Source organism: Pelophylax lessonae (assembly GCF_965119305.1).
Source record: "Pelophylax lessonae genome assembly, chromosome: 8".
Taxonomy (NCBI): domain Eukaryota; kingdom Metazoa; phylum Chordata; class Amphibia; order Anura; family Ranidae; genus Pelophylax; species Pelophylax lessonae.
This window is the reverse complement of record NC_138775.1, coordinates 107140897-107166872: the sequence shown is the minus strand read 5'-3', so window position 1 is coordinate 107166872 and position 25976 is coordinate 107140897. Positions and strand designations below refer to the sequence as shown.

The 25976-nt window shown below is 44.5% G+C and overlaps 1 protein-coding gene across 2 annotated transcripts in view; it reads left to right on the top strand.

The window, feature by feature from the left end:
- SGSM3 (small G protein signaling modulator 3) overlaps positions 1-25976 on the top strand; it is a 335727-nt gene that overhangs the window by 260243 nt on the left and 49508 nt on the right. For both annotated transcript variants that reach the window (XM_082265578.1, XM_082265577.1), the window contains exon 18: positions 24857-24942. In XM_082265578.1, the coding sequence (XP_082121704.1) occupies positions 24857-24942 (86 nt within the window). The remainder of the gene's footprint in view (positions 1-24856; positions 24943-25976) is intronic.

The following is a 25976-nucleotide window of genomic DNA, read 5'->3' as shown; positions in this document are numbered from 1 at the left end:
GTCACAGGCTTACAGCGTTCTCTGATTGGGGCTTCCCTGTTATGCCATTTTAAGAGGATGTATTATCGAGGAGCCATTCTGAGAGAGGAATTACATGCTTAATCCAAGTGTTATTAAGGTGAGAGGCCAACTTAGAAGGTGGTGGATATCAGTGCACTAAGAGCACCAACTGTTATATTCAGGACCCCTTTCCTCACCCTTACTCCACGGGCATTGCATGGACTTATCTTCTTCTCATTTTTATCTCATTTTGTTTGTGTCATTTGTTCATGTTTGAATATTAGCGCTGCACTATTTTTTCTATTCAGCTCACCTTGACAAGAAGTGCAACGTGTGTTGTTTATGGCAGGGTACTATACAGGTCTGGGGCTATGGCTATATCTATGGTTCCCAGACCCTAAAGACCCCTTTGGGGGGGGGGGGGGATGCCTACCTTGACAGGTGCACCCCAAACAGGCACAGCAACATGGATTGGAAAAAATAGTTTCCTTATATTTTGGGACTGCTTTCTGGCTATTTATAAACAACCTGCAGTGCTTGGCACACAATTCTGATACATGGGTCCTGATTCAGGAGGAGTTCATTTTATTATGTTTCTCCCTGTTATACTTTTTTATTATGTTTTCCGTGCATTATGTTATTTTAAATTTGGCATTTTTTTACACCATCCTTACTTGGTCTCAAGAAAATAATGTAGTCATGACACGCTTTAGTGCCAGGGTATAGCGACTCCTGTTTTCTGGACACACAAATCTCCAATCCCTTTGCATCTAAATTTCCAGGAGTACCCACCTGGGAATCCTCTCACCAAGCCGTGGAGGATCATGTTCTATTATGACACTGCTATCTTTCACTGATAATATCTTCCTCTTAGGCACACATAATGTGGAGTTCTTTGAAAAATATTTGGCACTCCTAGAACCTTCGGCTTCCAGGGGACAAAAACACTATGCTTTTTTTTCTGTCCCCGACATTCTAATGCATCCGAGATGGAGACATCAAACCTGTTTGAAATAGAGGAAAGGAAGGGGTTGCAGATATTGTACCAGAAGCTGCAGAGGATTTTGCATCCCCTGCATTTCATGAGCAGCATGCTATGGCTTCTCCACTGTCAAGTATTCGTATGGTGGTGGTCCTCAGGGGTTTGCAGAGTGAAGCCGAAGGGGCAAGGAGAGGTTCCACCGATTTATCCAGGGGTTTCACAGCCAATTACAAGAGGAGAAAAGATAGGAGATCCCTTATGGTGTAATAAGTATATATTTGGAATGTATTTGTTCCCATTTTTCATTTTCTACCCAGTAGATGTTTAGGCTTTGGCTGATACGAGCTTCAGCTGTAAAAAGCTTTAAGCAGAGTGTTTTCTGGTTCCTTAACCTTTGTTTTTCTTGCGGGCCTGTTGGCAGCTCTGTTTGCTATATTGTTGCCCTTTCCTCAGTTTATTATTTGGGGATGTCCCAAGTCCTGTGCCCTGTACTGTCCTATTACAGTAATTTAATTTTTTTATTGAAATTTCAATAATTTTTATTAATTAGCTGTTAATTCATTATAGTACTGAACACATAAAAACTGGAGTCTCATGGAGTAGACTCAGGTCACCTGAAGGTAGCCTTCATATAACGCATGGTCTATAAATATATGTCTGTACTCCAAGATGAGGAATTTACAGATAGTCAAATTTTCAATTTTTTAATCTGTTTCCTAAAAGTTACATGACCACACAGTTTCAGGTCCTAGACAGCTACCGTGAACAACGACAACAGTGAGGAGTTCCCAGAGCAGTGGCTTCATCCCACCAGCACCAATGCTCTTGCTTTTGTGCAAGTCACCTCCCACCAGCCAAAGCAGCTTCAAACCACACCCAGAGCAGTGGTACCAGTGGGGTGACTCCACTGCTGTGGAAATTCCTCACTGTTGTCAGCTCTTGCAGCAGGTGGTCATATGGTTACTAGGAAAGAGATAAAAAAAAAAAAAAGATATTTACGCTGCTTATTTTCACAGAAGGTGTGCAGCGTTAGTATAGACAGAGGGCAGGCAACATTAAAGCTTACTTATTACATAATAAAATAAAAATATTATACTATGCCATGGATGTGCCTATATGTATTGTCTGGTATCATCCTTGCTTCTCAACACACTTCCTGTGTGATCTACACAGTACTAACTGATTGCATAGAAGAGTCGGTTCACACTAAGGCGACACGACTCTACTACTTCGGGGGCGACTTGTGCATTACCATGCACCACGACTTCGGAGCGACTTGCAGGGACTTCACATAATGGAAGTCTATGCAAGTCACTCCGAGGTCGCCCCGAAGTAGTACAGGACCCTTTTTCTAAGTCGGAGCGACTTGTGTCGCTCCTATTAGAACGGGTCCTGTAGCGGTCAATGGACCGCGAGGGAGCGCGACTTGTCAGGCTGACAAGTCGCCTGACAAATCGCGGCAGTGTGGACCGGCTCTAATTGTAAAGGGAGAGCTAGGTGGAATAAACAATATTGTTTAAATAATAAACCCCTTACATTGAAAAATGTATACACCTGTGCAACGTTGAGATATAATAAGCTTCTACCACTTTGCAAATGATATACGTGATACAAATGCCAATAAATTCCTTAAATACAGTGCATAAACATTAAAAATGTCATCCTAAGTGCCAAAGTCCATACTGTATGCAAACAAACTGGATGCAAAAGTGCTCTTCACACTCCATGCAGATGTGATATTTTCTGGTGCTCACACTGTCCCCTCCCCCCCCCCCTCTTGGTGTCAAAACTCACCAGATCCCTAGACCCAATGTTAGGGGGGTCTAGTAACACTTTTTTGGGGATCTGCAGGTGGATGGTGTAGATCCCAATATTCCAGCTGCCTTGCTCCACCTTTCCTTATAGACCGATGCAAACCAAGACCAACAGGATCATAGTGTAACCTGCTTTTTATTATAGTAAAAATATCTACAAAGTAACATATAGTTATCCATTCACATTTCTCTGTGTCAGAGCTGAACTAGCAGGATTCAGCACTGTATTCCTCTCTCTCTGCATCACCGTCCACCCCGCCAAATAAGATGGCGGCTTGGCGTCCGTTCCACCCCCCAAGCCCTGCTAACGTCAAACGTACCATGTTCACGCCTCAGGGGGACACAGTACATTTGACGTCACTTCATATATTCACATAAATCATCCCCTGTTTTTTTTTTTGTTTTTTTTTTTGATAAATTGAGCTTTCATTTGTTGGTACAGTGAAGGAAAGTGCACACCTCTCAGGAGGGATTTTGTCCCACTCCTCTTTGCAGATCCTCTCCAAGTCATTAAGGTTTTGAGGCTGACGTTTGGTTACTCAAACCTTGGCTCCCTCCACATATTTTCTATAGGATTAAGGTCTGGAGACTGGCTAGGCCACTCCAGGACCTTAATGTGCTTCTTCTTGAGCCACTCCTTTCTTGCCTAGATAGCTGTGTTTATTTCTGTTTATTTCAAGTCTATTTCTGACACGTTTACAAGTTAAAATCAGTATTTTTTGCTAGAAAATTACTTAGAACCCCCAAACATTTATATATATATATATATATATATATATATATATATATACAGTGTATATATATATATATATATATATATATATATATATATACATATTTTAGCAAATACTCTGGAGAATAAAATGGCGGCCTTTGCAATATTTTTGTCACGTGGTATTTGCATAGCGGTCTTTTAAACGCAATTTTTTAAAAATATATATTTCACTGCATTTAAAATAACGAAACTGTAACTTTAGCCCAATTTTTTTGTATATTGTGAAAGATGATACCAAACATTTTAAGGTTTAAAATTACGCACACTCATGGAATAGCGACAAACTACAGTACATAAAAATCTCCATAGGCGACGATTTAAAAATGTTTAACGGTTACCAGTTTAAAGTTACAGAGAAGGAATTTTTCAAAAAATAATTGCTCTCACTCTGGCAATCGTGGCGATACCTCACATGTGGGATTTGAACATCGTTTTCATTTGTGGGCGCGACTTACATATGCGTTTTCTTTGGTGCCTGAGCTCACAGGAACGGGTGGGGCGCTTTAAAAAATTTTATTTTATTTTAGGTACTCTTTATGGAGGGATCGGGGGGTCTAAAAGACCCCAAACCCCTCCACTGCACTTCAAAGCATTCCAAATGCCGAAATCGTCATTTTTTAATACTGACATTTTTTTTTTTAAATCCACGGCATTGGCAGCTGAGTAAACTGGAAGTGACGTTGTGATGTCGCTTCCGGGTTACATGATCGGAGTTTCGATCAAAGCCAAATCAGGCTTTGTTCGGGACTCCAACAAGCCTGTGGGACGGGAGACCCGGGCAGAGCCGGGGAATGCGGCAGGAGGGGGGAAGGTCCCCTCCCACTCACTGGGATAATAGTTGAGTGGCTGCTGAGCTGTTATCTGCTGAAAGCCTACCGCTGGCTCTAAAAAACGGTACCAGGTTGATGGCTGTAGGCATCATCCCGATACAACCACTTCTGCAAGCCGACGTACAGGTACGCCGGTTTGCAGGAAGTGGTTAATAATGCTGATTTCTATATTTATATTCATGTGTCAGATCACTGGGTCCTGTTACACATGGTGGTGGGAGTGTTACGGTCTGGGGCTGCATGAGTGCTGCTTGCACTGGGGAGCTACAGTTCATTGACGGAACCATGCATGCCAACATGTACTGTGACATACTAAAGCAGAGCATGATCCCCTCCCTTCAGAGACTGGGCCGCAGGGCAGTATTCCAACATAACTACCCAAAACACACCTCCAAGATGACCACTGCCTTGCTAAAGAAGCTGAGGGTAAAGGTGATGGACTGGCCAAGCATGTCTCCAGCTCTAAACCCTATTAAGCATCTGTGGGGAATCCTCAAACGGAAGGTGGAGGATCGCAAGGTCTGGAACATCCACCAGCTCCATGATGTTGTCATGGAGCAGTGGAAGAGGACTCCAGTGGCAAACTGTGAAGCTCTTGTGGACTCCATACCCAAGGGGGTTAAGGCAGTTCTGGAAAATAATGGTGGCCACACAAAATATTCACACTTGGTGCCAAATTTGGACATTTGTAGTTAGGGGTGTAACACTTTTGTTGCCAGTGGTTTAGACAATGGCTAGGTGTTGAGTTAGTTTGAGGGGACAGCAAATTTACACTGTTATACAAGCTGTACACTCACTACCTTACACTGTAGCAAACTGTCATTTCTTCAGTGTTGTCACATGAACAGATATAATAAAATATTTACAAAAATGTGAGGGGTGTATGCACTTTTGTGAGATACTGTATGTCTATGCTTAGATATTATTTTTTATGTGTATTTCTTACTTTTTCAATATGTAATAAAATTAGTTTTTTTAATTACCTTATATTGGTGTTCCTGTCGCTTTTAAAGTCCAAGGCTCTCCAATTGGGGATAACGTATTTTTCATGCATATCATTGGGATGTTGGCGACAGGAAGCTAGGCTTTGACAACGGTGAAAATCGTTTGTTTTCTAATTTAGATATCTAGGTATTACGGCTCAACTACCACTGTCATCATATATATATATATACAGTTGTGCTCATAAGTCTACATACCCTTGCAGAATTTATGATTTCTTGGCCATTTTTCAGAGAATATGAATGATAACACAAAAACTTTTCTTTCACTCGTGGTTAGTGTTTGGCTGAAGCCATTTAGTATCAATCAACTGTGTTTACTCTTTTTAAATCATGATGACAACAGAAACTACCCAAATGACCCTGATCAAAAGTTTACATACCCCAGTTCTTAGGAAATAACACAGAATAAAACCTCTCAATGGGTTAATGTGATCCTCTGCAATGACAGGATATAAATAAAATCAATAAAACGTGCTGCTACTTCAAAACATAAAATCATAAATAAATAAATAAAATTCTACACAGAAATATATCCAAGAGTATTTCTATAGAACTTTAGTAGCGCAAGGATGGTGGAACCCTCCTATTGTAAAGTGCATATAGTGCTGAAATGTCCTTTGATTGGTGATCTATTATAGCATTTCATAAGTCTTTTGTACACCACAATCTGAAGAGGATCTTTGTCCGTGCTGATAAAAGGACCACCACAAGATATCACCACCACCAGTGCTGGGAATATGGCCAAAAAACACACTCACCGGAAAGCCATGCCTAACCACTCTCATGGAATAGGCTAAAAGAGCATGGATAAACCAACTTCCTCCCGGTAATCTCGGCCACTGCAAGCACTCCTCCTCTCATAGGCAATGTATGGGTGACAAGACAAAAGGCACAGTTAGGAGAGAATGAGAGACTTCATAGCAGGATGGCAGAGCCAGGACCTCCAGCTGTCAATACTCAGCCGCTTACTTATCAACTGTACGACTTCCCCCGGCCACTTTTTACGATTCGGGACTGTGTGACTTTAACGGACAATTGCGCGGTCGTGCGACGCCGTACCCAAACGAAATTTACGTCCTTTTTTTCCCACAAACAGAGCTTTCTTTTGGTGGTACGATTTTTACTTTTTGCGCTATAAACAAAAAGAGCGTAAATTTTGAATAAATAACAATATTTTTCACATTTTTTTTATATGAAATTCCCCCCAAAAAAATGTAAAAATCAAAATTTTTTTACATTTTTGGCCAATTTGTTTTCTGCTACCTATGTTTGGTAAAAAAAATCACAATAAGCGTATTTTGATTGGTTTGCGCAAAAGTTATTGCGTTTACTAACTAAGGGAAAGATTTCTGTCATTTTTGGTGATGGCGGCGATCTGCGATTTTTTTTTTTGCGGGACTGCGACATTGCGGCGGACAGATCGGACCTTTGACATTTTTGACACTTTTGGGGGTACCAGTGACATTACTACAGTAATCAGTGCTATAAATATGCACTGTTACTGTAAAAATGACACTGGCAGGGAAGGGGTTAATTTTATTGGAGAGGGAGGGGTTAATGTATGCCTGGTGCTTACTAACATGTGTGGGGGGAGGTGACTGAGTGACACAAGGACAGATCGCAGGTTCAGCTATGCTGAACCCTGCAAACTGTCACTGTCTGTCACTTAGGAGATGCGCCCGCTTTGTTTACACAAGCGGGCGGATCTCCAAACTCGATTCCCCGGCGATCGGGGAAGAGCAGCGGCCATCGCCGCCGCTCCTTCCCTGGCCCGACTCCCGCTGTGAATGAATACAGCGGGAGCGAGCCTCCGGCGGCGTGCGAGCGCCGCCCACAAGAGAAGGAGTCTACGTCGCTGGACGATAACTAACCACTTTGCCGCAGTAGAGCTTGAGTGAGCGGTCGGCAAGTGGTTAATACTGTGTATTGCCCCCTTTAACATCAATGACAGCTTGAAGTCTTTTGTGGTATTTTTGGATGAGGCTCTTTATCTTCTCAGATGGTAAAGCTGCCCATTCTTCCTGGCAAAGAGCCTCCAGTTCCTGTAAATTGTTGGGCTGTCTTGCATAAACTGCACGTTTAAGATCTCCCCAGAGTAGCTCAATGATATTGAGGTCAGGAGACGGAGATGGCCACTCCAGAACCTTTACTTTACTCTGCTGTAGCCAATGACAGGTCAACTTGGCCTTGTGTTTAGGATCATTGTCATGTTGGAATGTCCAAGTACGTCCCATGCGCAGCTTCTGGGCTGATGAATGCAAATTTTCCTCCTGTATTTTTTGATAACCTACTGCGTTCATCTTGCCATCAATTCTGTCCAAATTTCCTGTGCCTTTTGTAGCTCACACATCCCCAAAACAGCAGCGATCCACCTCCGTGTTTCACAGTAGGAATGGTGTACCTTTCATCATAGGCCTTGTTGATTCCTCTCCAAATGTAGCATTTATGGTTGTGGCCAAAAAGCTCAATTTCGGTCTCATCACTCCAAATGACTTTGTGACAGAAGGTCTGAGGCTTGTCTCTGTGCTGTTTGGCATATTGTAAGCGGGATACTTTGTGGCATTTGTATAGTAATGGCTTTCTTCTGGAGACTCGACCATGCAGCCCATCTTTTTCAAGTGCCTCCTTATTGTGCATCTTAAAACAGCCATGCCACATGTTTTCAGAGAGTCCTGCATTTCACCTGAATTTATTTGTGGGTTTTTCTTTACATCCCGAACAATTTTCCTGGCAGTTTTGGCTGAAATCCTTGTTGGTCTACCTGACCGTGGTCTGGTTTCAACAGAACCCCTCATTTTCCACTTCTTGATTAGAAATTGAACACTGCTGATTGGCATTCTCAATTCCTTGGATATCTTTTTGTATCCCTTTCCTGTTTTATACAGTTCAACTACTTTTTTCCCACAGATCCTTTGACAGCTCCTTTGCTTTCCCCATTACTCAGAATCAAGAAGCATTAGTGCAGCACTGGATGAAAGATGCAAGGGTCTGTCAGGAGTCCAGAAACTCATTGACCTTTTATACGCACGCATGTACACACTAATTACAAGCAAACAGATCACAGGTGAGGATGGTTACCTTTAATAGCCATTCAAACCCCATTGTGTCAACTTGTGTGCATGTTATCAGGCCAAAATCACCAGGGTATGTCAACTTTTGATCAGGGTCATTTGGGTAGTTTCTGTTGTCATTATGATTTAAAAAGAGTAAACACAGATAATTGATAATAAATGGCTTCAGCCAAACGCTAACCATGAGTGAAAGAAAAGTTTTCGTGTTATTCATATTTTTGGAAAAATGGCCAAGAAATGATTCTGCCACATATATACAGTATCTCACAAAAGTGAGTACAACCCTCTCATTTTTGTAAATATTTTATTATATCTTTTTATGTGACAACACTGAAGAAATGACACTTTGCTACAATGTAAAGTAGTGAGTGCATAGCGTGTGAAACAGTGTAAATTTACTATTCCCTCAAAATAACTCAACACACAGCCATTAATGTCTAAACGGCTGGCAACAAAAGTGAGTATGGCCCAAAGTGTTAATATTTTGTGTGGCCACCATTATTTTCTAGCACTGCCCTAACCCTCCTGGGCATGGAGTTCACCAGAGCTTCACTGGTTGCCACTGGAGTCCTCTTCCACTCCTCAATGATGACATCACAGAGCTGGTGGATGTTGGAAACCTTGCGCTCCTCCACCTTCCGTTTGAGGATGCCCCACAGATGCTCAATAGGGTTTAGGTCTGGAGACATGCTTGGCCAGTCCATCACCTTTACCCTCAGCTTCTTTAGAAAGGCAGTGGTTGTCTTGGAGGTGTGTTTGGCTCCATCATCATGTTGGAATACTACCCTGCGGCCCAGTCTCCGAAGGAAGGGGATCATGCTCTGCTTCAATATGTCACAGTTTCCCTCAATGAACTGTAGCTCCCCAGTGCTGGCAGCACTCATGCAGCCCCAGACCATGACACTCCCACCACCATGCTTGACTGTAGGCAAGACACACTTTTCTTTGTACTCCTCACCTGGTTGACGCCACACACGCTTGACACCATCTGAACCAAATAGGTTTATCTTTGTCTTATTAGACCACAGAACACGGTTCCAGTAATCCATGTCCTTAGCCTGCTTGTCTTCAGCAAACTGTTTGCGGGCTTTCTTGTGCATCATCTTTAGAAGAGGCTTCCTTCTAGGACGACAGCCATGCAGACCAGTTTGATGCAGTGTGCCGTGTATGGTCTAAACACTGACAGGCTGACCCCCCACCCCTTCAACCTCTGCATCAACGCTGTCAGAACTCATACGGCTATTTCCCAAAGGCAACCTCTGGATATGATGCTGAGCACATACACTCAACTTCTTTGGTCGACCAGGCCTGTTCTAAATGGAACCTGTCCTATTAAACCACTGTATGATCTTGGCCACCGTGCTGCAGCTCAGTTTCAGGGTCTTAGCAATCTTCTTATAGCCTAGGCCATCTTTATGTAGAGCAACAATTCTTTTTTTCCAATCCTCAGAGAGTTCTTCGTCATGAGGTGCCATGTTGAACTTTCAGTGAACAGGATGAGAGAGTGAGAGCGATAACACCAAATTTAACACACTTGCTCCCCATTCACACCTGAGACCTTGTAACACTAAGGAGTCACATGACACTTGGGAGGGAAAATGGCTAATTGTGCCCAGGCAACCTGTGAAGCTCAGATGAACTCCATACCCAAGATGGTTAAGGCAGTGCTGGAAAATAATAGTGGCCACACAAAATATTGACACTTTGGGCTAATTTGGACATTTGCAGTTAGGGGTGTACTCACTTTTGTTGCCAGTGGTTTAGACATGAATGGCTGTATGTTTTTTATTTTGGGGGGGGGGGGCAAATTTACAATGTTATACAAGCTGTACACTCACTTCTTTACATTGTAGCAAAGTGCAATTCCTTCAGTGTTGTCACATGAAAAGATATAATAAAATATTTACAAAAATGTGAGAGGTGTACTCACTTTTGTGAGATACTGTGTGTGTGTGTGTGTATTTGTGTGTGTGTGTGTGTATATATATATATATAATATGTAGCAATCTATGTCCTTTATTGTCCCAACTACAGCTTCAAACTAGGCGATGGATGGATTTACCTCTACACCTAATGGAGAGCTAATGTTATTATAATTATATTTCTCTATCGTTCATTGACGGACCCAGATCCTGATGCATATCAGTAGGATTATACTGCCCCCTACAGGAGTAGGACACTAGACAGAAAAAAGTTCTGGCTATGCCTATGGGCAGTCACAGAGGGTACACCCTCTCTCTTCCTGCATAGGATGTCAGTTTTAATCTGTCTAGTCAGGAGTAAGGATCTAGTTCCCTGTTTTTTTTTTAGGTAATTTTTTTGTTCGCTTTTCCCTGGATTTTTTCCTGTGAGATCTACAAGCAACTATGCCGGATCTGGGCGACGGGCTGGATGTATAGATCCAGTGGTCTTCCCAGCTGGCCAACGAGCGTGCGCAGACCTTAGCTCCTCGCTGGGTCGGCCGCGACATAGTCCCAATGGACAGGGACTTGCCCCGCGAGTTAAACATCTCGCCAGGTCGCACACGATTGGGTCTAGGCCTGTGTCGCAGCATTCCTATTTGGCTGACAACCCCCCACTTTGGCGGAGAGGGGTTCTGCCAGGAGATGGCGCTCGCCTGTTCCGGTACGGTGAGTAAATGTTTCCCCCTCTTCCCCTGGCGGATTTTGGGGTGCCCCTTCCCTGGGACAGTCGGACCCTCACAACCCCGGGTTCCCCTCTGTCCTGTCACACAGCTTTCACCTACCTGCCCCCCCCCTTACTGCTGGGGGCTATTGGGCCTACTCCCAGGGGTTGGGACCCTGCGGCAGGCCGCATGTGGGGGGCGCCACCGGCGACGGACGAACAATCGTGCATGGGGGTCTCTACCTGTCACTTTAGGGCCCACCTTCCAACCAATCCTGTTCTGGAGTCTGGGGGTCCCCACGAGGGTCCTCAGTTGCTCTGCAGACCGCACAGGGCTGCCATTCTCTAGTAGCCTCGTGCAGAGGTGATCGGCGGCCATCTTAGTACACCCAGCTCGACCATTTTGCTGTGGCCTTTTCTTATAAGTATCTGGATGGGAGTTCCTAGAAGCATTTTTCGTGGGCGGAGCCCCTCCCTATACCCTGGGCTGCTCTTCAGATCCTCCCCTTTTGGATCAAGATTGCTGCTGTGCAGCCGTTATGGGCCCGCTGTTGCATCTTTGGTACAGTGAGTCTGGGGGTCTCTCTCTGCTGGGGGTCTCCAGTGTGCTTTGCCTGACCTCCGGGGGGCGCTGTGGCGCGGTGAGACTCCATTTTAAAATAAAAAATTTGTGTCATTTTATTTAACTTTGGCTGACAGGTTCCCCTGGTGCAACATGGACCCTACAGATCATGTGTCCCTGTCTGACCCCCTCAAGGAGGCCACAGGGCCTTGCGGAATCCCAGCTGTCTACAGATGCCATTTCAGCCGTCCTGGAATTGTTTGTTTCCCGGGTGGAGGTGGCCTTTAAAGGGCGAGGTGCTAAGAAACGACCTCCGCCTACCCCTGCCTCATCTGATGTCTCAGATTCTGAGTCTGACTCAGCCACCGCAGACGCTGGTCACCCTACTGGGTCCGCTACCTCGCTCTCTGTTTCCTCTGACAGTGAGGATGACATTTCTCCCTCCACTGCCACGCAAGATAAGGCGCTGGTGGACGCACTGGTTGTATCTGTGCGTGAGACCCTAAAATTGGAGGACGCAGCTGCGGCTGCAACTGGGGCGCAGGATACGTTTGGCACTCACAAGCCATCCAGAGCGGCAAAGGTTTCTCCCTTTCCCACGTATTTTGACAACATGCTCAAAAAAGAATGGGACCGCCCAAAGCATTCCCCTAGGGTGCCTACGCGGATTGCTAGACACTACCCTTTTGAGGAGTCCCTGATGAAGAAGTGGACTTTTCAAGACTGATTAAGGCTACCGTTATTCCAGTGGAGGATTTCCCATCCTTTAAGGATGCAGAGGATAGGAAGGCGGAGGCTGCGGCCCGCAATATGTACTCCCTGGCGGGATCTGCACTAAGACCGTTGTTTACGGTTGCCCCTGTCACGCAAACGCTGACTGAATGGGCTAAGTTACTACGCCGTGACCTGGATGGAAAACAAGTTCCCTCTGCCTTTGAGGAGCTGTTGGACCAGCTAGTGCAGGGGCTGCAATTTGTTTGCGATGCCGTGCTGGACACTGCTCCCATATTGGGCCGACTGTCGGTTTCGGCAGTGGTCCTCCGGCGTATACTTTGGCTGAAGTGCTGGTCTGCGAATCAAATTAGACTTCAAAGAAGGCCTTGACGGATCTGCCTTTTCAAGGAGAATGCCTGTTTGGAGCTACCCTGCATGACATCATTAAGGGTCTCACAGGGGGGTAGAGTGCCTTCTTCCACAGGCTAACGAGGGTAAGGACTCTCGTCGCAGCCGGGGCCCTCCTTTTTAGCACACAAAAAGTTTTTCGTCCCTCAGGGTCAGTCGATTAAGGCAAAGCCATTCATGACTCCCTCGGGGGGGTTCCAAGCAACTCTTGTCTGGCAAACAAAAGTCTGGTTTCTCCAGACCTGGACATAAAACCTCCTCATCCTGAAGATGTGCCCTCACCCATATATGGGGTGGGAGGATGTCTTTGCCGGTTCCTGGACCTGTGACTATCCCAGATACCATACAAATGGGTTCAAGAGTTCATACGGCCCTGTTACAAGATCGAGTTTCGATCCGTCCCTCCCTTCCAATGTGCGACTGTCCCTGGATCGCTTGCTGGCACTCTCTGGGGCAGTTCAGGACCTGGTTTAACGGGGGTAATAGTTCTGGTTCCGTGTGCGGAACATTTTCAGGGCTTTTACTCAAACCGGTTCACGGTTCCCAGGAAGGTAGGCAAGGTGCGTCCAATCCTGGACCTGAAAGCACTAAATTGGTTTGTGCAAGTTCAAAAATTCAAGATAAAATCGGTTCGCACGGTGGTGGCCTCCCTACATCGGGGGGATTTCCTGGCCTCCGTGGACATCAAAGATGCCTACCTTCACATCCCAATCTATGCAGGACACCAACGGTTTTTCCATTTTGCAGTGGTAGAGGATCACTATCAGTTTGTGGCGTTGCTCTTTGGTCTCGCCTCTGCTCCTCGAGTCTTCACATAGGTGTTGACTACGATCCTGGTGCTGTTACGGCAGCGGGGGATATCGGTCCTGGGTTACCTGAACGATCTGCTTCTCCGTTCGACGTCTCTTACGGTGCTAGAAACAAATTTGGAAATCGTCATGAGAACTCTGGAGGAGTTCGGGGGAATTCCGATCCTTCAAAAGTTGTCCTTGGTCCCTTCCATGAGACTGGACTACCTGGGCCTGACTTTGGACTCGTCCTCAGCCAGGGTGTTTCTTCCTCCTGGAAAAACTCCAGACTGCAGTTCAGCTGTTGCTGTCCAGAAAAAGGGTCGTCCATTCGGACCTGTATGAGAGTTCTGGGACTGATGATGTCATCCTTTGAGGCGGTCCGCTAAGTTCAATTCCACGCGAGGATCTTCCAGAAGGAAATCCTTCTCAAATGGAACAAGAATCCAAATTCCCTGGACATTCAGATCCAGCTGAGCCGGGTGACCATGGAGTCCCTGATCTGGTGACTTCGGTCCCCAATGCTCAAGCAAGGAAAATCCTTACTCCCTATATATTGGACAATTGTCACCACTGATGCAAGTCTGTCCAGGTGGGGGGGGGGTTCTCGGCAGGCTATCTGCTCAGGGAGTCTGGTCCCTGGAGGAATCCAGGTTACCGATCAATGTTGTGGAGCTGAGAGCAATCCGGCTTTGTCTAGTCCACTGGATCGGTTGCCTAGTGCGCATTCAGTCGGACAATGCCACGACCGTGGCTTATGTCAATCACCAAGGGGGCACCAAAAGTGTCCTTGCAGCCTTGGAAGTGACAGGCATCCTTCATTGGGCGAAATGCTTTTGTTCCAGCTCTCTCTCTGCTGTTCACATTCCAGGAAAGAAAAACTGGCAGGCAGATTACCTCAGTCGACAGGCCTTGGGTGCAGGGGAATGGTCCCTCCATCCGGAGGTGTTCCAGCAGTTGTGCCTTTGTTGCGGCACTCCAGATGTAGATCTGTTGGCGTCTCTGGTCAACAGAAAAGTACAGAGGTTTGTGGCCCTCTCCCACGACCCTCTAGCAGATGACAGACACGCTGGTGGCCCCATGGGGTCAGTATCAGTTGATGTATTGCCTTGGGGACTTGTTTTTTTCTGCTGTTGCCATCCTTCATTTTATGGCACTGTTTTGGGACGTCCCTGATATGCATCAGGAACTGCGTCCGTCAATGAACGATATAGAAAACTGGATTTTTGACTTGCCGTAAAATCCTTTTCTCTTAAGTTGATACGCAGTACCCGCCCCTCTTATTTGAGTTGGGTTGGTATTACTTCTCTGACACTGCTTTGATACAAAACTGACATCCTATGCAGAAAGCGAGGGTGTACACTCTAGGACTGCCCATAGGCATAGCCAGAACTTTTTTTCTGTCTATTGTCCTACTACTGTATGGGGCAGTATAACCCTACTGATATGCATCAGGAACTGCGTCCGTCAATGAACTTAAGAGAAAAGGATTTTACGGTATGTCAAAAATCCAATTTTTTTTTTCCAAGTTGCTCTAGGTCATGGCTAATTCCCAATGCAGAATACTTAAATCAATTTTCAAATGCATTGATACCATATTTCTGGCGTTCCTATGGAATGGCCGTCATCCTAGCATAGTGCTTGAAACCTTGCAACTTCCAACTCACATGGCTGGCTTGGCATTTCCTAATTTTTTCCTATACTTTTTGGCCTCTCAACTAGTCCATATCCATGACTCGTTGCATCCAGCCTCCACCAATACTTGCATTGTCACTGAGGTGGCCATTGCCTCCTCCATAGAGACTCTCCACAATAATATCTATAGACGCTGTGTTCCAGCCTGCCCAGGTACGTCACTTCTACATACATCCCTATCCTTATTTAAGTCCATTGTGGCCAAAGTCTTCACTGATTCGTGGCTGGCATCCCCCAATAACCCTTTGTGGTTTAATCCTAGCCTTCCAGAGCTATACTCCCTTCCTGTCCCACAAAGGTGGTCTGCCAAATGGTTTGAAAATTTTATGCCATCTCTTCACTGCACAGGATTTTAAAACATTCTATCACTTGCGTGTGGACTTTGATTTACCATGTACTTTCTTATTTTACTACTACCAATTCTGCCGTGCTGTATTTGCACAATTTGGTTCCCTAGATAACCATTTCCAGGTACCTCCCCTGGAGAAATTATTGAGGCGATCAGTAAAGAGACAAGGGTGACCAGCGCTATGGAGTTTATAAACAATGTATATATAGTGAAATGTATAGAGGTGTAAGCTGCCAACAACCAAACCCCTTGGTGATAGGGGTTAGATATGAAATAAAGTGCAAATAGGTTGATAAAGGCGCTACCTATAAATAACAAAGTGCTTGATAGGATGGTGTACCAAACAAATGGTGAAACCAGAAAATATGATTATAAAGTGCACAAGTGACAATGTTACCCCAATGGACTGGGAGAATACCCAATTATTGTCCTGAATCAGACAATGTGCCATGAACAAATTGAAGTGCTATGTGCAATAAATAGACAGAAAGTGGAGAAGCAGTGATAAGTTTATTTCAAATCAAAAACACTATACAGTGCAAATTCCATTGGGGGTATGGTGCTCACGAGAGCTCAAATAAGTATGTAATAAATATATAAAAAGTGACAAATTAAATAGATGAAGAAGTTCTTCCTGAAAGTGCTGTGTGCAATAATGATAAAGGAAATATTGGTGGAATATAGATAAAAAAAGGGAATCCCATTGAAAATGATAAAAGATGCATCCACCTGTGTGACCACTAGGTGTCGCACTTTTCATACAACGTGTTTGTTGCGATTTGCAATGATGTAAAGCAGGTTAAGTTTCCGGGGTTACCTCCAGTCTAGGTGAGCAGAATTCAGACTGTGTGCTCAAAAGAAGAGGAAGCCCCGGGGGTGTGGCCGGCGGCTGAAGGAGATGGCCGCTTGAGAGGAGAGCTCCGTGCCAATCCGCAACATCAGCGATGAAGGACAGTGATCCATGACCTGGTGAGGCAGCCCTTTACCCCCTTCACCTTCTCGGATCATGGGGAAGAGAAAAACGGACGGCAGCCCCCGCAAGTTAACAGAGTTTTTTTACTCCGCCAGCACACCGACATCCCAAGATGGCGCCACGACTTCTCCACAGTGCCGCGACTCCACCAGTCCGGGCTCCCAAGTCCGGAGGGATGACAGGTGCGGACTACAGATCCCAGCATGGTAGCCCCAACTCCTCGATGAGCCGCACTCCCCACCAGAGCCCCCAGAAATCGGCCCCTCAGCGCTCTGAGGCCCATACCTATGCCGGGGACAGAGCAGGCTTCAACCTCTGACAGCACCCTGGAGTTTCATGATAACGTTCAGGACTTCCCTACTACAGGCCAACCGCTGAAAGATACTGTCATGAAAGACATGTTGATCACCTTCCAAGGCTCCATGCAGAGAGCTCTGCTGGAGTGTGTGTCCCGCATGAAATTAGAACATGGGGAGGTGGGGAGTCGGATGGACCAGGTGGAGCACAAGATGGCGGAATTCACTACTGCCCATAATGAGCTTGTGGATGCCCACAATGATAGGGATGAGGAGATGGACATGCTTAAATGCAAACTTGCGGACTTGGAGGACAGGTCCCGCAGGAGTAATGTTAAGCTGCGGGGGGTGGCAGAGTCCATCCCACCATCAGAACTGCGGCACTATGTCCAGCGCTTCATCCAAGACCTACTACTCGATACCCTGGCTGGGGAAATCACAGTGGATCGTGCCCACAGACTCCCGAAGCCGAGCTTCCTCCCTGACAAGGTACCCCGCGATGTGATCGCAAGAATACACTTTTTTCATGTCAAGGACGATTTGATGCGCTTTGCTAGACAGACTCCCGCCCTCCCTGAACCCTACACTGGCATTGCTGTTTATGCTGACCTGTCACAACATACCATGCAAGCCCCCAAGAAACTTCTTTCCTTGACTAAACTTTTACACAACAATCAACTGACATACTCCTGGGGCTTCCCAACCAAGCTCTTGGTGACTAAAGACGGCAGAACCTATGCGATCAGATCACTGGAGGAAGGTCTTCTCCTGGCTAGGAAGTGGGGACTTCCCCCGGATGGCAACCTCCCTACTAAACCAGCGAGACCCAGCCGAGTCGATCCGGAATGGCGACAAGTTAGGCCAGACTGAAAATTGCTTTGCTGCCCTGCCTTAGGCCCTCAAGGCCGCGTGGATACCCTTTCCCTGCAGTGATTGCAGGCTTGGCTGTGGAGAATTTACCCCACCACTGTTATGCGGACTGTTTCGAATAAGGAGGTTTACCTCCGCCATTTTTTTAACTGTTTGACTGTTTTTGTTGTTGTCCCTTTTTTTTTTTTTTCTGTCTGTTTTTTTCTTTTTTTTTCCTTCACCACCGCCTTCCTACATCGTTGGAATTGATGTCACTGCTGGAATGTCACATCACTCGTGGCTGTTTTGCCGGTATGAACCTAGTTGTACACGACTCTGGCCCGGAATTGGCACAGCAAGTATATTGTTTGTACCCTTTTATGGTTTATGCAAGTCATGGCTACTAGTACCCATCTCTCTCATACTATGTCCCTATGGTGCTTAACTTTGTCTCTCTAAATGTACATGACCTGAACAGTCCCTTTCACAGGCGGGCTATGTGGCAGGACGCTAGGACTTTGAAAGCAGACGTCCTCTTTATCCAAGAGACGCACTTTATTGCCACAAAGCACCCCCGCTGTACGGATAAACGTTTCCCCCATGTCTTTACAGCTTCAGGATCTAAAAAACAAGGAGGGGTACTTATTGCTGTTAACAGCTCAGTTGCTTTTCAGTTGCAGGACTCCTATGAGGACCCTAAAGGAAGATTCTTGATCCTGAACTGTACTTTAAATAATGCTAAATATACTTTGGTTACTGTGCACGCCCCAAATTCGGGGCAAATTTTGTTCCTGCGTTCACTCTTAAAAAAGGTTAACGCATGCAAACTGGGCTCAGTACTACTGGGTGGAGACTTTAATTGCATAACTGACTCTGTCCTAGACTGTTCTAATCCACAGAAGTGTCCTAGACTTGAACTCCGCCCATTGCTCCATGAGTATGACTTGCATGACCTGTGGAGATGCCTAAATCCTACGGACCGGGACTATACCTATTATTCGGCTCCCCACAGGTCATATTATAGAATCGATCTGTTTTTGTCTGATGTTACCTTGGTCCCACATGCTATTTCGGTGACTGTACATACCATGCTCCGATCTCTCTTCAATTGGAGGAGCGTGTTAAAACTACCCCTGTTCATCTTTGGCGCAACAACACGTCCTTATTCTCCAAACCTGACCTGAGAGATCACTTGCCTCTTCAACTGGTGGACTATTTTTTCTTGAATGATCTGCCTGACACGGATGTGTTCTCCCTGTGGAATGCCCACAAGGCCTTCAGTAGGGGAATACAACTGCAAATGGCCTCTAGAGGAAAAAAGCGTAAGCTGCAAGCCCTCAATACACTGTTGTCAACACTTAAAACCTTAGAAAGGCAAAATAAGATAGACCCTACTGTGAATACGTCGGAGCTACTCCAATGTAGACATAACCTTAAGACGCACCTCATGGAAAAACACCAACTCCATCTTAGGAGGACACGAGCTACTTATTATTCCCATGGTAATAAAGCTGGGAAGTTCTTGGCCAACTATCTCCGTAAAAAACAGGCAAGCACTAGACTAGCTAATATCAAAGATCCCTCCACGGACACATTAGTTTATCACCCTACTGAAATTGCCAATGCGTTCAGTAAATATTACACTAATCTTTATAATCTACTAACGGACCCTGACACTACACAGCCCTCCAGGAGCTCCATTTTGGAGTTTCTGAAACCCCTGAATCTCCCAGTCCTATCGGAGGAGGTTCTGCGCGGGTTGAACGAGCCGGTTACTGCGACTGAAATCTCTGCGGTGATCCGTTCGTTGCCCGCGCACAAGTCTCCAGGAGCAGATGGTATATCAGCAGAGTACTAAAAAACGTTTGAAGATATCTTAGTCCCCCATATGCTCCCTATGTTCAACGCAGTCCTTTCTTCCACGCTGTTTCCCGCAGAGATGGTGGAAGCAGTTATAGTTGCCCTGCCAAAACCTGGTAAGAAACCAGACACTCCTGACAATTTCCGTCCCATTTCTCTGCTTAATAGCGATATTAAAATATATGCGAAAATTCTCGCCAATAGACTAGCCCCCATCACTCCTATTTTAATCAACCCAGACCAGGTCGGATTTGTGAAGGGCCCCTGACAGCACCCGTAGGATGCTTAGCTTGCTTAAACTTGCTGAACAGAGTTGGACACCAACAGCCTTTTTGACGCTTGATGCCGAAAATGCTTTTGACCGCATACACTGGGGTTACTTAAAGACTACTCTCCAGCGGTTTGGTTTTACTGGCCCTATCTTGTCAGCAATCACAGCTCTTTATACTACCCCCTCAGCTTATGTCTATACGTCAGCGGCAATGTCCACGAAATTCCATATCACCAATGGCACGCGCCAGGGGTGCCCCTTATCTCCTATCATCTTTACGTTGATGATGGAGCCCCTGGCGGAAGCCATTAGGCAACATGAAGGTATCAAAGGCATCTCTGTGGGTGCCAAGGAGCACAAGTTGGGATTGTTTGCTGACGATGTAGTCCTCACCCTTACATCCCCGGCCACTTCACTTAAATTCGCATCTGAACTTTTGGAATCCTTTGGTCGTATCTCCTATTACAAACTTAATGTCGCCAAATCCTCTTGCCTACCCTTACACGTACCCGCCTTCACTTTACGTTCACTTAAAGCCTCGTTCCCCTTTAATTGGGTTAAAAAAAAACTAACTTACCTCGGGATCACTCTCACTTCCCCATCAAAAGACACATTCAAGCAGAACTATCTCACTCTATTGAATAAGATCAAATCGGATCTGGAACACATTGCTAATCATGAACTTTTATTTTCCCTGGAGAAGAGACGTCTGAGAGGGGACATGATAGCAATTTATAAATATCTTAATGGGGATCTCAGCTTAGAAAAAAAGCTGTTTATTCGAAGGAATTGCTTGAGGACTCGAGGACATACAATGCGATTAGAGGAGAAGCGTTTTAACCTCAGGCAACGAGGAGGGTTCTTTACTGTTAGGGCTACAAGATTGTGGAATTGTCTACCACAAGAGGTGGTTTCTGCGGGTAGTATGGTGACTTTCAAAAGACTCTTAGACTTACATCTCAAGGATCAGGAGATTAAGGGCTATGTTAGATGATGACAGTCACACACACCTACACAGGTTGAACTGGATGGACTATTGTCTTTATTCAACCTCACCTACTATGTAACTTAGCTGGCTAGGCAGGGTAGCTGCTTTTAAGATGCAAACTTTGCCAAAATTTCTTTATTATTTTCGTACGGTACCGGTCCATATCCCGATGTCCTACTTTAATTCTCTAAACCATATGCTCCGCCACCTCCTCTGGAAGGGCAAGTTGGCCAAAATCCCATTTTCCATAATGCTCGTTCAAAAACGACGGGGGGTCCTGGCCTTCCCAACTTACGCAATTACTATCAAGTAGCCCTTCTGGATCAATTACAAGCTTGGTTCGAGCCCTCCACGGATAAGCTGTGGGTTTCCATCGAAAAGGCGATTCTCCCCTCCTTACTGTTAGCTACTACCCTAAATAGACCAATATATTACCCCAGTTTCCCATCCATAGATGCTACTCTGGAGGGCTGTTTCCTTCCGCCTCCAAAGTCACATCACCACTCATAATATAGAGCTTTCCCTAGCCATGTATGAGTTCCTAATTCCGTCCTTGAAAATCCCCATGGGGACTGACCTTAAAAACACCTCCTACCGAACCTACCTTGCACAAGCTAATAGGTCCCATTACTATGCAAATGCTCAACTTAAATACTATCATGTTAGCTATCCTGAGACTACCTGCTCCTTGCCATCTGCGGTATGGCAATACCTGACCTCACGGCTACACAAACCAAAAGGCATTTTGTGGTTTTATACCTACTTACAAACCCGGTCTAAATCCAATAAAACCGCGAGTATGCTTAACTGGGAAAAGGGTCTTCAGACTACATATACCCCTAAAGAGTGGGGACTAGCCTCGCTTTCTATTCTCAAAGCATCCCACTGCACGAATCATTGGGAACTGGCCATGAAACTTCTTCATAGGAGTTACTTAACCCCTGTACGCTTGAACCGCATGTTCACTCAGTCCTCTGACTTGTGCTGGAGAGGAGGCTGCGACGGCACAGGCACCTTACTACATATAATGTTTGGCTGCAAATGCCTTCGTAGCTTTTGGAACGCTGTGGCCAGACTGATAGCCCAAGTCACAGGTTTGATTTTCTCACTTAAAGCGGATCTTGCGATCTTGAATTTACAAATTGATAGTTTTCCCAAACAACACAGACCAATTATAACCCATATTCTAGCACGGCTAGCTATCACATCTAAATGGAAGTCTCTTGAGGCACCAAATGTCACAGACGTAATTAGTAGAGTGCAGACACATTGCTCCTATGGAAGAGTGCAGACACATTGCTTCCTAGGAATTCTTTGCCTTTCGCAATGGTTCTCTTAAAGATTCTCGAACGTATGGTCAGCCTGGTGTGGGCAGTTCCCGAAAACACACCCTAAAAAGGGTGCAGCCCGAGTTCTTACTGTTCTCTTGATGACGATTTATCATTGACATGTTTGGTGTTTTTTTTGTACTTTTCTTTTTTTTTTTTTTTGGTTTCATCCCCCCCCCCTTTTTTTCTTTTTATTGTATGTCTGAACCCTTTCTCCACACTTCATGTTGTTATTTTTGCTCCTCGTTTTCTCCAATGGTCGACTACTGCCTAGGTGTTCACACCTTTCACCCGTGACCACCATTGGGTCATCACCTTTCTATTGGTAATGCTCTCTGGCACCTTGATGGGACCTGGACGGGGACACAGTTGTTGCTCCCATTGGGGGTGTCCGAATCCAGGTCTCACCATGCACTAACCTCAGGGAAAGTTATGGGACGCACTTGTACCTTGCTGCTCCGGGTGGCGGCTTATTTGTCACACTGTTGCCTTATTGATCTTATGTTATTTATGATTAACTGCACTAGACAAATGTCTCTACTAACGTATGAACACTGCTATCTTGTCTTGTTTTTGCATTGTCCGACTGTTGGACACTTTGTAAGCTTTTATTTACCTTGTTTGAAATTTAATAAAAAAGCTCCAGCAGACGTCCTCTGACGAAACGCGTAGGGTGGAGTCTAAAACGTCATAAGTCACTTCCGGTCTTTGGAGCCCGAGCCGTGGAACGCGGAAGCTTCCCGGCTAGCACACTGATCTCGACCAGCCTACACCGTGAGTCACTACTTATTTCTGTCATTGGATTGCACTTGTATACTGCATCATGGGGCTTCCTCTTCTTTTGAGCACACAGTCTGAATTCTGCTCACCTAGACTGGAGGTAACCCCAGAAACTTAACCTGCTTTACATCATTGCAAATCGCAACAAACAGGTTGTATGAAAAGTGCGACACCTAGTGGTCACACAGGTGGATGCATCTTTAATCATTTTCATTGGAATTCCCTTTTTTTATCTATATTCCACCAATATTTCCTTTATCATTATTGCACACAGCACTTTCAGGAAGAACTTCTTCATCTATTTAATTTGTCACTTTTTATATATTTATTACATACTTATTTGAGCTCTTGTGAGCACCATACCCCCAATGGAATTTGCACTGTATAGTGTTTTTGATTTGAAATAAACTTATCACTGCTTCTCCACTTTCTGTCTATTTATTGCACATAGCACTTTGGGGTCCATTGGGGTAACATTGTCACTTGTGCACTTTATATTTATATTTTCTGGTTTCACCATTTGTTTGGTACACCATCCTATCTAGCACTTTGTTATTTATAGGTAGCGCCTTTATCAACCTATTTGCACTTTATTTCATTGAGGCGATCAGACCCCACTAAACTTATCTCCGCCTATTACTCTGCCCTCATGACTGAGTCTAATCCCAGATTCCAAAAGGGTCCAGGGAAATGGACATCCCTAGACATACCCCTTACAGTAGCAGACAGGACCGAGTTTAGTGATACCTATAAAACCTCTGTTATTTCATCCAAAGACCATATTATTCAACTTCAGATTTTCCACCATCCAACCTCACAGCTGCCAGACTAAGTAAGATTGGCTTATCTCCCACAGCTGAATGCTTCAGAGGCTGTGGCCAGGTTGCTGACTTTATGCACTGTTTCTGGACCTGCTCTGTGGTTCACAACTTCTGGGTAAACATAAACTCTCTTATTTCCTCTGCCCTGGGTTTACCTAATGTAGTGAATCCCAAGAACTGCCTTTTTGGCATCTTTGGCGATCTTACAATTCCCTCTCATGCCAAGAGACTGCTTTGAATCCTATATTTCTATGCGAGAAAGTCCCTTTTACTGTCCTGGAAAGAACTGAGGTCACCTATATGGTTCCAGTGGCTAAAATTGGTTTATCACTCCGTCCCCTTGTATAGACTTATCTTCGAACAATGCAAAAGAGTCAAGACATTTAACAAAGTTTGGGGCAAGTGGATAGTAAGTTCTTTGACACTGACTCTCTATGCCACTCAAATCAGTTTTGACTGTGTTATTATCTGTTATTTACCACTCTCTGGCAGTTATTGTATTCACTGATACTATAACACTTGTGCTTTATTCTTTCTAACTGATAAATGATCATAAGAGACGTGAGATAGTTGAACAAAGATTGTTTATTATTTGGACCAGGCACTGTGTTGCCGTTATTGTTCTGTTTTGTGTTTTTATATCTTTAAAAACTCAACAAACATATATTTAAAAAAAAAGACTAAAATAGTGTGCATGGACATAGGATAACAATAATTGCTTCTAGAAGCAGAAGAAAAGAAACTGCTCAAAAGCTGCTCTTAGGAGCATTTTCTAAGCTAGTGTGCAATTGAGCCTTAGAATGAATTGTTCCACTGTGCCTACAACAGGAATTTTCTACACATGCAGGCTACATTTACTGACTGTTATGAATATGTCAATATTTGAATGTCCACAGCCTGGCTATAGGTACATGTTTAAATATGGTTCTTGCAAAACCTTTTGAAGTACCAACTTCCTCTTTTTTTACCCTCTTTCTTTACCATTGTTTCCTATTAAATTACATAGGTATTTTTATTTGTACTTTTCAAAAGGAAAAGCTTTTATTTCCTGTTGCACTGTTTTTTTTTTCTAGGGGGTACAGTCTGTAAATGTGAGTCATGATGCAGCTCATGCACAGATGGATGTCAAATTGCGTTCTCTTATTTGTATTGGACTAAAGTAAGTTTAATTTATCCAAATTATTGTACACAAATGCAGTAAGAAATATTCACAAACTCTAATGTGCTCTGCCTTGCATATAAAATGTGCTTTCCAGGTAGACTTTCAGAATTCTGACTTGTTGGGCTCAGTTCAATAAAGCCAAATATGTAGTAAGTTGACTCTGAGGCATTCTTTCCTTTGCATAGATAGTGTCAATAGTGTCATCGGGATAGTTTGTTTATTCTTATAGTATTTTTTAGTTGCGACAGTGTGTTGTTGCAGTCAATATATAATGTACAAATGCTCTGTTGCTATTTCAGAAACCTAAAAAGAAGCTAAGCCCGCAAAGAAAAGCATCAGTACTTGTGCTATTGTCCATGCCTTTTAAAGTCTGCTGTGTTTAAAGCTTCCCTAAATACAACATCTTATCTGTCTGACACTTCTGAAAGTGTTGGAATGCCTTTGTAAAAGAAAAATGGAAATGCTACAAGTCCCACCTGACACCATGACGGAGAGCTGTGCACTGTGGTTTCACTTGCCATCCCCTACATCACAAAGGAACCAGTAGTGTTGTTTTTTTTGTTTTTTTTTTATGTAGTGTCATTCTTTTACTGAATCATTCATTAGAAATACTACCCAGCTACCAAACTACCTGCAGCAGAGAGACTTCGTGAAGCGAGCCAGAAGCAGGGAGGTGATATCACAGCAAATGTAGTCCAGCCAGCATTTCCTCCAGCTCCATATTTAAAAGTCCATACTTCTGTACATAGGGTTCAGGGTAAACAATGCAATTAGAAAAAAGATAACACTAGGCTAAAAAGTGTATCTCCCCCGCGCCTAGGAAAAAAGGTTGCTAAAAACCAATATGAATGGATTATAAAAATAATTAAATTAATACATAAATTAAATAAATGAATAAATAGTGTATGGCAGCTGCTGCAAAGTGAATAATGTGTGACAGGAAAAATAGCCTAGGCTATATACAGCGCTTGCCCCAAATTAATCAAAATGACTTTAAATTATTATTATTATTTATTTTATTATTAAAAATA